The following is a 14,956-nucleotide window of genomic DNA, read 5'->3' as shown; positions in this document are numbered from 1 at the left end:
TCAGTGTAATATTGATTAAGAGCTTCTCCCGATGGTTTTGGATCGTTGTAGAGTTAGCCTATTGAGTATTTTTACGATGCGTAATTATGTTCAAGTGTAATGATTGTTATGTGTCACGCATGATCTGTGTATCTTTGTAATCAGGTATGGGTGAATGGGATGCAAATATCTTATTACGGTTCTATATTTATGATTATTAATTCTCTCGAGATATCTGTATACATCCATTTGAAAACTTTTTTAATGCCCATCAGTTTGAAGCTCCAGTGGTTTTGTCGAGTTTTTAATATTATATTGTTTTAGGTTTAATTTATTTTGTCTTTAGTTGGTATTTTATTCACAGTGGTATTCCTTGCATGTGTGACCATCTCGTTAGTCATGCTTTTTCGGTTACTAGAATGACTATATGAAACGTATCTCACATGCAATCATTTTTTATAAAAATATTACGTTTTTTTGTTATGATACTGTAGCAGTTTGCTAATAATTTTTAGAATATTGGTCTTTAAGTGAAGTTAAGGCACTTAGCGAGTTGCAAAATTTAAAATAAGATCGTTGTTAAATGAATACTGCATAAGTTTTAGTTGTATAGATACTGATGTAATGATGTATTTATGCTGATAGGTAATGAGTTCTGAACATGGGTTTTTACGACACTAATTTATGAATATATCGATGTACAGAATGTTTTTTATGATTTTCTAAATCATTAAATACACTTCAAGACCAAATTTTTAAATTATTGCGATTTTTTTTTTACTATTACATTTATAATTTATATAAATGGTTTAAGTATAAAAAATACTAAATTCGATATTACACATAGGTATTTTATATTTCTTTAAAACCATTTTAAAGGACTATTATTCGTATAACAAAGTTTTAATAACTGAAAAACAACTCGTTCAAATTCTAAATTAGATACATCGAAAGTTTTCAAAAAATTGTTCACTAGATAATTTACAGTAAAATAGTCTAAATTTAAATACAGAAACTTATTGTATCTTCACAAAATTTCAAAAATCAGGTTTTAAATAAATTCATTATTAAATGAAAAATGGGGTTGAATACGCCTATACAACGTCTGGCAAATCGCCCTGTATATTTATTAGGTATTATATCTGACGGGGATAGACGTGGACTTCGGAGCAAAATATACGTCTTGAACGATTGGTCTGCCTCGCACATGCTATAGGTTACGGTGTGTATATTATTATCAAACATACACATGTATACACACTGCACACACGCAAGCTGCTATTCTAAATTCTAATAATTAATCCGCTTCAGCTGTCCTACCGCCATTCATCACTCTGGGGGCGAAAAAGTTCTCGCGCGTCGGCAAGAGCTGCGCAGACGGCTGTTGTGTGTGTATGTGTGTGTGTGTGTGTGTGCGTGTGCTTAAGTATTTATTACAATATATTGTATACAGCGCTCGTACACTGCACTCCTTCTGCTGCTTCTGCTGCTGTTCGTACATAACGACGAAATAGGAGCAATTTAAAACTCGCTTAATTTATCAAAATGCGATGAACGCACCGTATAATATATATACCACTCGCCAATGTAAACGCGGTAAAGTGTTGTATATCGTTATACCGTTTCGTTCGGCCCCCTCCTTGTATACATTATATATATATATATATATATATATATATTGTTATACGAACACCAGCCGATTATTATATATACGATAGTTTTTTTATCCGTCATTATTATTATGTTCTTTTTCATCGGTCTTCCTTTCCCCCATTATACTCACCCACTTCTCGCAAACGAATATACTCTCTTTTGATACAACGAACGTTCAATATTATGCGGCGAAGCCGACGAGTGCACGGAGAAAATAATATAATTACAATTATAATAACTGACCGCAAACCTCGAGTTTTCTATCCATATACCAAATTGTGCATATTATAATCGAATCAAAAGAGGATGATTAATAAATAGTTATTACGTGCGGTTAATTGTATGACCACGATGGGTGATTGGTGGTGGGAGTTGCCCTCTTTTAAACCCATAAACCAAAGCACATAATATCACACGAAAATTAATTATAATATTGTATAAAACGAGCAATTTAAATTGTGTAAACGCGGGCCGTGTGTACTACGGCCTGAAAAGTCACACTCCCGTCTCTCTATAATGTATAATGCGGTGTTAAGTAAAATTTAAACGTATAAATAAAATTCAATTACACTACAGCATTACACAGGTTTAATGAAATTAACCTGTTTAAGGTTTAACGAAAGTACTTACAGTGGATTCACTTTTTGAGATCATTTTCTAAATCATTTGTGTAATCAAGTAGGTTTTATCCATGAGTAATATATATTTGGTACTATTTAGTTTAATATTTATGTAGGGATTGTGTTTTATGGGTAACCAGTAACCATCATTGATTTAATCACGTAAAGCAGAGTCCGTATATTTTTATCGAAACGCGTGACCTATTGGTTTTACAATAACGATGTATTTGTTTTGTTTAAAAAACTCTATCAGTCATAGTAAAAGTTATAAAAATAAAAAAAATAAAACGATTTTAATAATATGATATTGAAAAATTAATAAAAAATTATTATAATCCTTTTTCGTCCTTACGCCAGCTTATATTTTACTACATACCTACTTAAATGATGTTGTTATAAATGTTGATTTTATTAAGATTAAATCGTTGGTACCTACCTATTTGAAATTTGAAAAAAAAATAAATGTTGTTATTATAATAATAACTTATACATAGAAATTTATTTTATAATTTTAGTACTTAATATTTTATAATCACGCTAATCATGGTATTTTAAGATAAAATTAAGAAAGGTAAAGTAGGCTTTCTTTACTATTTATATTTCCTTGTTTAAACTTCAAAGTATTAAACGTAAAGAACGTAATTTTTGCAAAATATTTTCAGATTAAACTATCATTGATGATGAATAATTATTGAATATTTAGCATTGTTATCAGAGTTATGATAAAAACATAAACAACGCGATACTAGACGGTATGATTATAAATATCGTTTAATCGTTAGAATTATTTGAAATAATTAAATTGGAAAGTTATTATAGCTCATAGGTGGATCGCATAATATTTTATAGACAATTATCAAAATAATGTCACTCGATAAATTTTATATTTAAACTAATTTATTTATAATGAAAACTGTAATAATAAAAATTTCCAACAAATTGAAATTACACCACTTTCAATTTTCATAACTCGCTCTAAAATTAAAGTTTATTTTTTTTTTTTAATAAGAAAAAAACATTTTGATTTATCTATTACCTATATATGCGAAATATATCGAAATGTTACTTTATATTTTTATCAAATTAAATGAGTAATTAATATGTTTATTTTCTTTAAAGATTTCATATGCTGATACAATTATTTTTTTTCATTATCATTAAACAATGACTAAAAACTAAAAATTTTAATTTTAGTAAATTACTTAAACACCGTAAAACTATAGTAACCGGAAAGACGCAATCAAAAAAATAAACAAGAATATTACAAAAAGAAAGAATAACCATACTATAAAGTTATTACCATTATTTTTTGTTTAATGATTTAATTATTTCACTCATTAATGATAAATAAAAATGTTATTAAACGACTAATTTTTTGATTCTAGCCATTAATATAAAATATTTTCTAGGTAATTGATTTAGATAATAATTATAATGAACAAAAAAGAAAGTTTCCATAGATATTATATAGTTTCTACAGATATTTTGTACGCTGATATCACGTTCAAATCATATTGTATAATTCAGTATCATTAACTGAAATGTCTAAATTATTTTTTCACCAGAATTCTACAAAATATTTTACTATATTTATATAATTTTTTTGTTTGTGATATTTATTTTCTTTTATTTGACATAATTAATTATTTTTAATTGTTATAAAAACAATAGAAATTAAATACAAGTTATTCCAACTATATTTACACAAATTGTTACTGTAAAATACACTATATATGATGGTACTTAAGACTCATTGTTACAGTGAATGTTTGTGTTTGAAAAATATTTTTATAAAATTTGTAGTACCAGCTAATAAAAATATGGTGACAATTATTTTGTAAAAAATTAAATTATTATCTGACATCTGTATAGAGGATTTTAAGATTGACAACGACATCTTTTAGTTTTAAGAAGATTGTTTTTTTTTTTAATGTAGACATATAAAACGTATCGTGTAATAAACCAATTATTTTTTATTTGTAACCATTCTAAATTTAAATAAGATTTATGAGATTACATGAAATAATCGACAAATTTACTCTGTGTTATATTTCACTATCTATGCTTTAAAAGTAACATGTAAAAGTAGTACACGAAACATTCGTAAACATTTGCATTATAGATCGTTAAAAACTATAAAAATAATTTTGATGTATACTATCATCATATGAAATATTCTATGATTATAGTGACTGATATGTGATACGGCCACTGTGAATACCTAAATCGATAGCTATTAATAAATTGTAGTCAATAATGTAATATCCATTGAAACTATAAATTTTAACAAATTTATTGTAATTTAAAACATAGATAAGAGTATAAGATTTAATCCATACATTATAATATATAATTTTATCGCATTTAATTATAACAATTTACTAGCAATAATTACTTTTAGTATGGATAACAAATTAAATCTTGAGTTTTTAAGCTATCCTAAAAGTATACATTGTAGATATACTGTGTCTTTATGGCTACACTTATAGGATAAAATTACTTAAACTAGAATGTATGATACGCCAATTTCCATATTTCTATTTAATATTTATGTTATCTCTATTGAAAAATGATTAAATGATTATATGCCCAATTATTACAACACTGAAAACGGGTGAATTCGGTTCAACGACATCATGTTGGTAATGATAAAATTTTTTACGAAATTTAAATATCGTAGGCCATACACTGCTGTTTGAAAATATCACGATAATTCCTACAAAGGAAACTGCAGCTTTGCTCTTCAGAATACACATAGATGGGTACTCCCACGCTATTATATTATGGTACTTACTGAGGCGCACCGCATAAGTGTTGTTATTGTGTATCACCGCGGTATACCTATTGGCTATTGGCTGCCTATACATAAAATACATTTACAGGTATCGCGTAAGGTGTGCTATTGCGACGTTAATACAATGAATAAACATAAACGTTCTAAAAGTCTTATAGTTAGTCGAGCCCCGGGCAAACGACTGCAGCAGGTTGTACGTGAATTTGGAGTGGGATGTCGAGATAATTCGGGAATGACGATAACTGAAAGTAAAGGGCGTTCGCATGCATAAAATAATATCCTCGCGAAAACGCCGGCAACAGCAGTCACACCCGGGTCAAAGCGGTTCGATCGATCGTCCCCGCCCATCCGCCGAGGCTGCCGCGCGTAGTCGTCGGCGGTGCTCCGAACGTACTTTGCCAGGGAACCGCCCGCCGTCGTTACCACCGCGGACGTCGCGAGCCGCCGTCACCACTCAGCCTAACCTCATCCTTTGTCGTCGACTATTCCTCTACACGCTATCAGCCCCCTTGCCACGTAATCCCCCCCTCAACCTCCCCGATATTATTCGCCGAGTATAACTAACCCGCCCGCCCATACAGGACTCTCCCATCCACGCAGGACTTCCCCACACCATCTTTGGAGTCATCAACCGAAAAGCCGCTAGACCAGCATAGAAAGTCCTTTTAACTACACCCGTTTTCGGGAGACTATACGTTAGGGAAAGAAAAAGATAGTGCGTTAACAATGAGAAACATGAGAAATCAGTATGAAGTAAGTGGAGGCACAATTTAACATGACTTGTTTGTTCAAAGCGATGTACTTAATATAAATGTAAAAGAAAAAATAGATCATAATTATTTTGTTTGTAAAAGACAAACAATCAATAACTATGTCAAAATCAAACAGAACGTCATAGTTGTTGGAAAATATTTTCAATTTATATAAAAAAAAAAAATTTTAATTGGATTCAAAATGCAATGTGTATACTAATTTAATTAAATTTTTAATAATGATAATTGTTTGAAATTCTCCTCCATCAGTAATTATTAATATTAAAGTAGCTATTTATTTAATAGGTTATTTTATTCTATACTTATACACTCATAGTCATTAGAAATTATTTTTAACTTAAGTTCCAGAAAGTATTTTATTTATAGAAAAATACAAGTAGGTATATATTTTTAATTTGTTTATTCATACTTATAAAAATTAGTACTTTCAACTTTAAATTCAACTTTTCAAAAAATGCACCACGGTTCATCAACAATTTTAATATTCTTCTTATTTTGGACAAAACATAAATATGATGCGATAATAATTATTGAACACATTTAGATTAATAATATTTTTGTATTATTAAATATAAATTTGAATACACCTAGTATGCAGGTATTAGCTATTAACGGTTTTAAAAAAAATATTTTAAATTAATCGAGTATAAAAAAATTAATTTTTATTATGTTATAATGTATTCATCATTTTCATATTTATGTATAGTCAATTAAATTTAACATCCTGCCATGATATTAAAATCGAATAGTTGTTATTTAAGTATTAAATATGAAGTATAAGCGTTGTACTTCGATAAACTATTTGTTACATTTTTGTTGTCATGATACGAAATTAATCCCTCAATTTTAGTACCGAATTCATCCAATAATATAATTTATTTGTTAATAATAAAACTAAAAAATATATATCTACGGTACTCTAAGTATCATAATGAAAAAAAAATTTCTTATTTAAGATGTGGTCGTCCATTGTCAAATTGCTTCTAAAATATAAAACCAGGAATATGTATAAATTTAAATAATTAATATGCCAAGATAGATAAACTATAAAAATCGAAATACAAAAAAATATTTAAATCTGATAAATATGTAAGTAATTTAAAATAAATTTAAATATTTCTGTAGACATCGTTAAAAAATATATAATACATCATTAAATATTATACTCAATCTAAAATTTAAAATAATGTAATTTCTTACTTAAATCCTTTAAAAAGTATTAAAATTTCCTGGAACACCAACTTGTTTTTATTTTTACGTCAAACATTCAAGAATCCATTGTCTAACCTATCCGTGAATTGAAAACTCAGCAATGATTCATATTAATTATTGACATAACTCTTTTTTAATATCAGGACATATAACGATGCTGTAGCGTTAATATCTAATAAGAGACAAAATATGTAACTAACAAAACATTACGCACAAAACCAGAATTATAGTATTGGGCGTGATCTGTTCTCGTAAAAATCAACCCAACCACTGCAGCTGCTGTCGACAGATCAACTTTATATTCATCCAAAAAAATTCGATAGTTTCCGTAGTACTAGTTACTTCAACGTTGACGGTCGTGTTCACAGTAGAAACCGTAAAGATTTTGATTGTCTGAAACAGGTGTCAGTAGACTTATGATTTAGGCATAGATAAATCAGTAAAAATCAGGTTTCAACAATAGGTTAATTTTATATGTTCCAAAAACTATACAATTAATAAATTGTATTAATTATATTAAACGAATAATAATAATAACTATATTTGAATTAGATTATTATAATATTGTAGCATTTTTGAGATAGTAAAAATTAGAAAACAATATTTTGAAATATAAGCGCGTTAAAAATAATAACAATAGTTAAAAAAAAAAAATTAAAGCATTTTAAAATTATTTGTATTTAAAATATAATATATATACAAATTACAAGTATATGATAAATACCTATTAATATTTAATAGTATACAAGAATTAAGTGTTAATATAGGTATTATCACGTAATGTATAAATATTGGATTCTGGGCATAATAAAAAGCTATTTTTTTCTGAGAAAATGTCATGTTATTGGATAAAACGCGTGTTCAAAAAGTTCTACACAGTAGGTACCTTTATAAGTCTGAATTCAATCCATAAATAATAATTTGAGAAGAATATATTTCTTTTTCTCAATAGTTCCTTTAAGCGTACAAAAACTGGACCAACAACCGTCAAGAAAATATTGAAGAAATATCGACATACATTTAGGAAATTTTAACAACATGATTTTAACCAATAATTTTCTAAAACTTGTTTTAAATTTAATATCACAGTAAACTAATATGCTGGCAAATCCCGTATCGAGGGTACCGCGATTTAAGAAAGCTGAGATTTACCTATATTTTTGTCCTGTCCAGTTTTTTTCAAACTATAGACTTGAGGTTGCCATCCACTACTTTTTAAAGTACCGATCGGTCTAAGATAGAAACATATGTGAAACGATAGTGGACGTTCATGATAAAACCGTAAGGAGTATACCTACTTATTATAGTTTGATTCTGGTGCGTGGGATTTGGTCCAACCAAACAACACGGCTTTAGACGGATCACGTAGAGAGCGTTATTTCGATATGACCCCATCAATTTTATTCACATCCGTTTTCGTTTTCAAACCGTTCGAATAATGGAAAAACACTTTATATTGGATTGCCAATAGAAAAGTCGTGTTTGATTCATTCCTGTCTTATTCATAGATATATTTAACCAGGTTTTAACCTGATTTAAGCTACACAAACTACATTAGGAATCAAGTATAAATGTGTCTATAAACAAGACTGATTATGTTTGATTACGTCATGAGTAATATAGATGCATTAATGTCAGCTACTACTATCAATACAAATCATGGTTAATTTAAAAAAAATATAAAAATCCCCAAATTATAAACATACCAAATAATCGATACAATATTAAAACACAAATCTCTCGTATGAATATGAATATGACTACAGCAATCCAAACATTAAATTAGAATCAACCCATTAGATCATATTATAAAATCCTCTCTTTTTTTTATTAATTTACTATAAAAACCTATTTAAATATTCGAAACTGATTTCTTTTTTCAGGATCCATTTCATACTAAATGATACGTTCATAGCGTGTTACCGTGGGGAATATTAGTCACAATTTTTTATTCGCGATAAATATATTTTTTGCACTTATATTTTCAATTATTTGTTTAACAAATAAACCATGGTTTATTAAATAAATGATATGAATATACCTAACCTAAAAAGAAATTTTAATCACTTGATTATTTTTAATTTAGTGAATTTTGAAGATATATAATAATTTACTGTGTCAACATATATATAATGCCATTTGAGAGTGAAAAGAACACTGAAAAGTAGAATGACTTTCTAAGCCAATTACTCGTTCTCTATACTCTATATATACAAGATTTTTTTTTGTATAATATGTATGTATTTCCATCATGTACCAAGTTTTCTTTTTCTGTGGTTTTTGTTTTCCTATACTTGCCGGTAGGCAAAGCTCAACGGACCGAATGGATTTTCAACGGTGTTATTATTATTATTATTATTATCTGTTTTTTTCCGGCCGGTGCATTCGTATCTTCAGACATCCAGGTCGTTCGTTATCCGAGTGGCAAGACGTGCTCGCCGGATTAGTTTTTATATTTAAATTTATTTTTCTTCTACCATTTACTTTTGATAATAATAATAATAATAATAATAAAAAAAAAACTTAAGTCAACCGATAAAAAGATTAACATCTCTTAAAAAACCTAAGACTCTTTTACTACAGTTGAAGCCTATTTGTGTGTGTGTATACGTTTTAAAAAACAACATCGTATAACATCTGTGTTTTTTGTTTGTGTTCCCAAGGTTGTTGGTGTTCAGAAGACGAGGAGCGTCTGGTTAGAGATCTTTTCAGAGGCTACAACAAACTAATCAGACCAGTCCAGAACATGACCGAAAAAGTCAATGTACAGTTTGGTTTAGCATTCGTTCAACTCATTAACGTGGTATGTTACAATATATTATAATATATTAATAATCCATTTATACTTAATAGTTATATACGTTCAATATGTTACTGCTTTGAATATATTATTTATAAACAGTGTTGAATTTCTTATAATAATATGCAATTTGGAATAGAATAGTGAATTCATATATATATATATATATATATATTCAAATATATTAATATTTTCAATGGAAAAATGCTAATAAATAAAATTTAACAATTTTAAAATACTAAAATATACAATATAAATAATAAATTCGTATATTTTTTTTTTAACCGAGTAATTTACACAATTTATATTTTCTTATAATTATGATATAATGACAATAGTATTTTAAAAACACTAAAATGTATAGTTAAGATTAATACAATTTTATCCAGAACTTTTATTTAATCTATTTAATCTATTTAGTCAGACTTAGTAATAGAATTTAAAAAATGCATGAAACAACAATATATGTCTTTCAAGTTTATAAAATTGAAATTACTTTCAGTTATACACTATGCGTTTTTACATTACCCACTTATATTCATAAATTGTATTGTATTATACTAATATGCACGTATAGATACAAATATCTCAACTGGATAGATTATTTTATAGTTTAAATCAAACTTTAAAAGTTGCCTTTTAATATTCAATTAATTACAAAAATTCGTAATGTTTCATTAATAATTTAAAGTCAATATAAAATTTTAATAAAAATAAACAATATTCCAAAATATGAAAACTAAATTACACCATTTAGTTCCAAATTATGTAAATTTTTAACTTTAAAATCAAAATTATTACAAAAACTCGTATCGATATACCTTATCATAACTAATAAATAAAAAAACAGCTGGATAAAATGGAAAAAACTGAGTACTTATTTTACTTAGTTCACCTTAGTAGAAGATAACGATATAATATAATACAGATGTATATACAAAGGAGGATTTTGATAGTCAAATTAGTAATAGTTTTTTTATTTTTTTGATCAAATGTTACAAAAAACATTTTTTAAAAGCTTAAAAAAACCTATAATATTGTTCATATTTAAAAAAAAAAAATATTTATTTCATAAAAACCTATAGGTATTTGCGTTATAATATATGATGATATAGTGCAACTTATTCTATGTAGTATCTACATCTACTAGTATCTATAGTATATTGTATACACAATACATCTAGTCACTAATCTTTCCATCACTTATTAAGACGGGTCCACACAATGGTAGTAACACCCGCAGATAATCATATATCACTGCTAAAGAAGTAATAATAGAATACTCAAAAATCTGGAAAAATAAAATAAAGTTTTTCATAATCGAGGATTTTAGTACATAACTTAAAATTAAACTCATCAGTCTAAAGACTAAGCATATTAAAATATTTATAATTAACTATAGTTTATTCTTTAAACACTAATTTAATTAAATGTAAGTTCTTCATTCCATAATAAGTCTTTTTATTATTCATATGTATTAATTACTGTATACTAAAAACACTATACTTGAGCCACCTAACGTTAACTTAATAAACAAACAAATAAATATTATGTATAGTGTACATTGTATATGATGAATGACAAACCTTAGGTCATTTATTTAACAGTGTACAACTTTATAAACATAATAGGTGTAAATTATTCATTTTATCTTAGAACATAATAAATATCTAACGACTTATTATCTGTACCTAGGTTAGGTTATTTTCCACTGATCCACCTAACCGTACAAAAGTTATATTATGTATACTCAATAACTAACGTGATAAATAAATACACATTTTAAAGTACTTAATACCAAACAATTACATTTTATATATGGGTATTGGGTATAGTAAGTTACTAACATTTAGCCAACTAATGTAATTTACACTTCCTATCATTCTTTTAAAAATGTTTTATATAGATGTCTGTATTTTTTTCTTTTTCTTAGAGAAAATAGAGAAAATATTAAATAAAATTTGATTATCTAACATTTATGTTTTCATATTACCATCAAGATAAAATGTATGATCTATAAATTAATTACATAGTTCTTTTAGATCATTCTTTCTACCTATTAATAATAACAATCATAAAATACAAACATTCCTTTGCTATAGACTATAATTCATATGCATTTATATAATATGAATGTCTAAAAATAAAAATTATTATGTCGTTTTGTATAACTACACAGTATTGAATATAGAGAATGGACTATTAATTGTTGATATAAAAATAAATATTTTTAACGTTTATAAATTTAAACATAACATTTATTTGCATATATAATGTTATGTATTCTTATTTCATAGATTTTATTTTTATATGGCATGTTATATTATTCCATAATTTCTTCATATACTGATTTATAACTTAATAAACGCACACTAATAAAAAACGGACATAATTTATGTAATTTTATGTCTAATTTATATTTAATTTAAGTTAAATAAATTAAATAATACGTAATATTTTTCGTTAAAAATAAATAATATAACAAACTATTAATTAGTTATAAGCTACGTATTGCTAATTATTAATATATCTAAATAAATAATATGTGTCTTACTTGTTTCAGAACGAAAAGAGTCAAATAATGAAATCAAACGTTTGGTTGAGACTTGTGAGTACCAACTTGATATATTTATTTTCAGTTTGTAAATTAGAAAATTAAAAATAAACAGTTTCTTATCTGGCGTTTTAGACTTCCTGACCGTCTACCATATAAACAACTAATACCGCTTAAAAGGGAAGAAATCTACTCAACGATTTTTCTCTTTAATATTTGCTTGACTGCAGACCGTTCATTTATTATTTTCTTCAATTAATCAACGTAATTGGCGTCGTTCTATTTCAATATCCGTTATTATTATTTTATTTTTTTAAATTATTTTTCACTGCGGATCATTTTGAAAATGTTTACGCAGTTTTAATTTATAAATTGGTTGAGTATCCATTTTGAAGGGTTCTCTTTTCACAAAATGCCACTTTTTAGTTAAGCGAGTAAAATAAATTAAATGTGATAGTGATGATAATTATGTAATCATATTTTTTTCACAGTCTTTCTTTAACCTGTTCAATAATTTATCTCATTTTAATAACACTAAATGTGATATTTAGAATAGCCATGGCAAATATTAGAGCTAATAACCTATTATATTCTAAAATTGTTTTTAATTTATTGTCTAAAAATAATTTGAATGTAATTTAGTACCGATACTAATTACGAAATTGCTTATTCTGATTTGAATAGATTAGGTTAAATAAAAATGATTTAGATTAAATATATTAATTAATATATATATATATATTTATATATATATAGTTATTACTTGAAAATTCATATTTTATTTAATATGCATATTCGTATTTTACATAGGTTTTAATATATTAGTAGGTAGTACTCGTATAAATGGTAATGGTTCAACAATATAATTATTAAATAAAACAATACGAATTCAATTAATTTTTATTATTTGTAAGTTTTTGTATAAAATATTCATCACTGCTAAACTGAATTTTCTAAATGATTTTACTTTAAAAAAACTAAATTAAAATACTGTAAAATAATACAATTTAATTATTATGACTAAGTTCTTTAAATTAATACTTATTAATTATTCATAATTCAAGAGTATAAGCATGTAAAAGTTAAAATGATATCTATTTAAGTTATAAAATAGATTCTAAATTGTGTTTAATATTATGTCCAGAAAACCAATAAAAAAAAAAAAATACCCGGTCTATTAAAATTACATTATTATGTATATTATAGTAGTAATATAGTATCAAATAAGTTAAAATAAAATTATAAAAGAAATATTATTTTAAAAATTATACTTATACTAATGTTATATGAAAATTAACGATATACATAATTACATGAACTTATCTATAAATGTGCTAAAGTAAGCATAAATTTTACTTGAGAGCTTTCTGACCAACAATATGTCACGGTTTGCTACTTGATAATTAAAAACACGTTTTAAAAAATTATGTATATATTAAAAATAAAATAGGAACAATTATACCTCAATATATTTTTACGCATATAAATTATATACTTTTAACAATAATAATTAAAAGTCCTTATAATTTCATATTATTACGAGTATATTATCAAAATTATCAATTGATTTAATAAAAAAAAACGTACAAATATAAATTAATAGAATTTTAAATTTTACCTATTAAAATTTTTGAAATTATTCTTCAAAATTGGTAATGATTATAACTATTTTACTAATGAAATCTATCTTACAAAAAACTAAATTAAAATGTATACATGCGTCACATAATACTATACATTAAGTATTTCAATTTCTAAAAACAAAATTTTATCCATAGATAGTTCTATTCTCATGACTCGTGTTATAATTTTAGAGTAAGTGACACTATAAATATTATTCAAGTTCTTACCTTTCAATAGTATTCTTGTTAAGACTTCGAAAGAGGTAAAACGTGGGTTGATGTTTTTAGTTATGACTACTATGATTGATGATGAACGGAAGACCCGTTTTGTATTGTCACTACAACCATCATAAATATTCAGATTTCAGACAATAGAATGAACATTTGTCATTAGCGTAAGCTAATAGAATTAACTTAAAAAGTAAAGGAAGCACTCTGATTGGCTGCTTTTGTTATGGCAAGATCATAAAATATCACACGTTTAGTACGACTGTATGTTTATTTAGAAATAATTAAAAAAATTTAAACAATAATATAATTATTATTTTGATTTCATTAGAAACTTATTTAGCATGCTCTCATATTTTAAGGTGTTTCAAATTAGATTCTAAAATAAAAATGTTATAATACATTTTTATTATCTAGGTAGACAATTATTTAATTTCTTATTTTTTAAGATTCTTTAGTTATAATTTTTCCTCTTAATACTAATCACCACATTTGTGGAAATCACCTATAGTTTAATTTTGTCTCTGACTAATGGAAATAAAATAACAGATTTATTTATTTTTAACCGTTCGTATAAAACTATTGTCCTGAATATATTATTATGTGATAGTTTTTCAAAACTATATTAAGTAAACTTATATAAGCCAAAATATATAAAAATCAATAAGTAAGTTCAATAGGTACTTTGATGTGATTGACTAATTATAATAAAATATAGGAT

At 25.9% G+C, this 14,956-nt stretch overlaps 1 protein-coding gene across 1 annotated transcript in view; it reads left to right on the top strand.

Moving 5' to 3' along the window:
- The window catches only part of LOC113554781 (acetylcholine receptor subunit beta-like 1), a 73,502-nt gene that overhangs the window by 32,096 nt on the left and 26,450 nt on the right, over positions 1-14,956 (top strand). Inside the window, exons 2-3 of the mRNA XM_026958754.1 lie at positions 9,695-9,834; positions 12,395-12,439. Of these exons, the coding sequence (XP_026814555.1) occupies positions 9,695-9,834; positions 12,395-12,439 (185 nt within the window). The remainder of the gene's footprint in view (positions 1-9,694; positions 9,835-12,394; positions 12,440-14,956) is intronic.

The sequence above is a fragment of the Rhopalosiphum maidis genome, chromosome 2, assembly GCF_003676215.2.
Source record: "Rhopalosiphum maidis isolate BTI-1 chromosome 2, ASM367621v3, whole genome shotgun sequence".
In the NCBI taxonomy this organism is placed as follows: domain Eukaryota; kingdom Metazoa; phylum Arthropoda; class Insecta; order Hemiptera; family Aphididae; genus Rhopalosiphum; species Rhopalosiphum maidis.
Note: the sequence above shows the minus strand (reverse complement) of the source record. Positions and strands in the feature narration are given on the sequence as shown.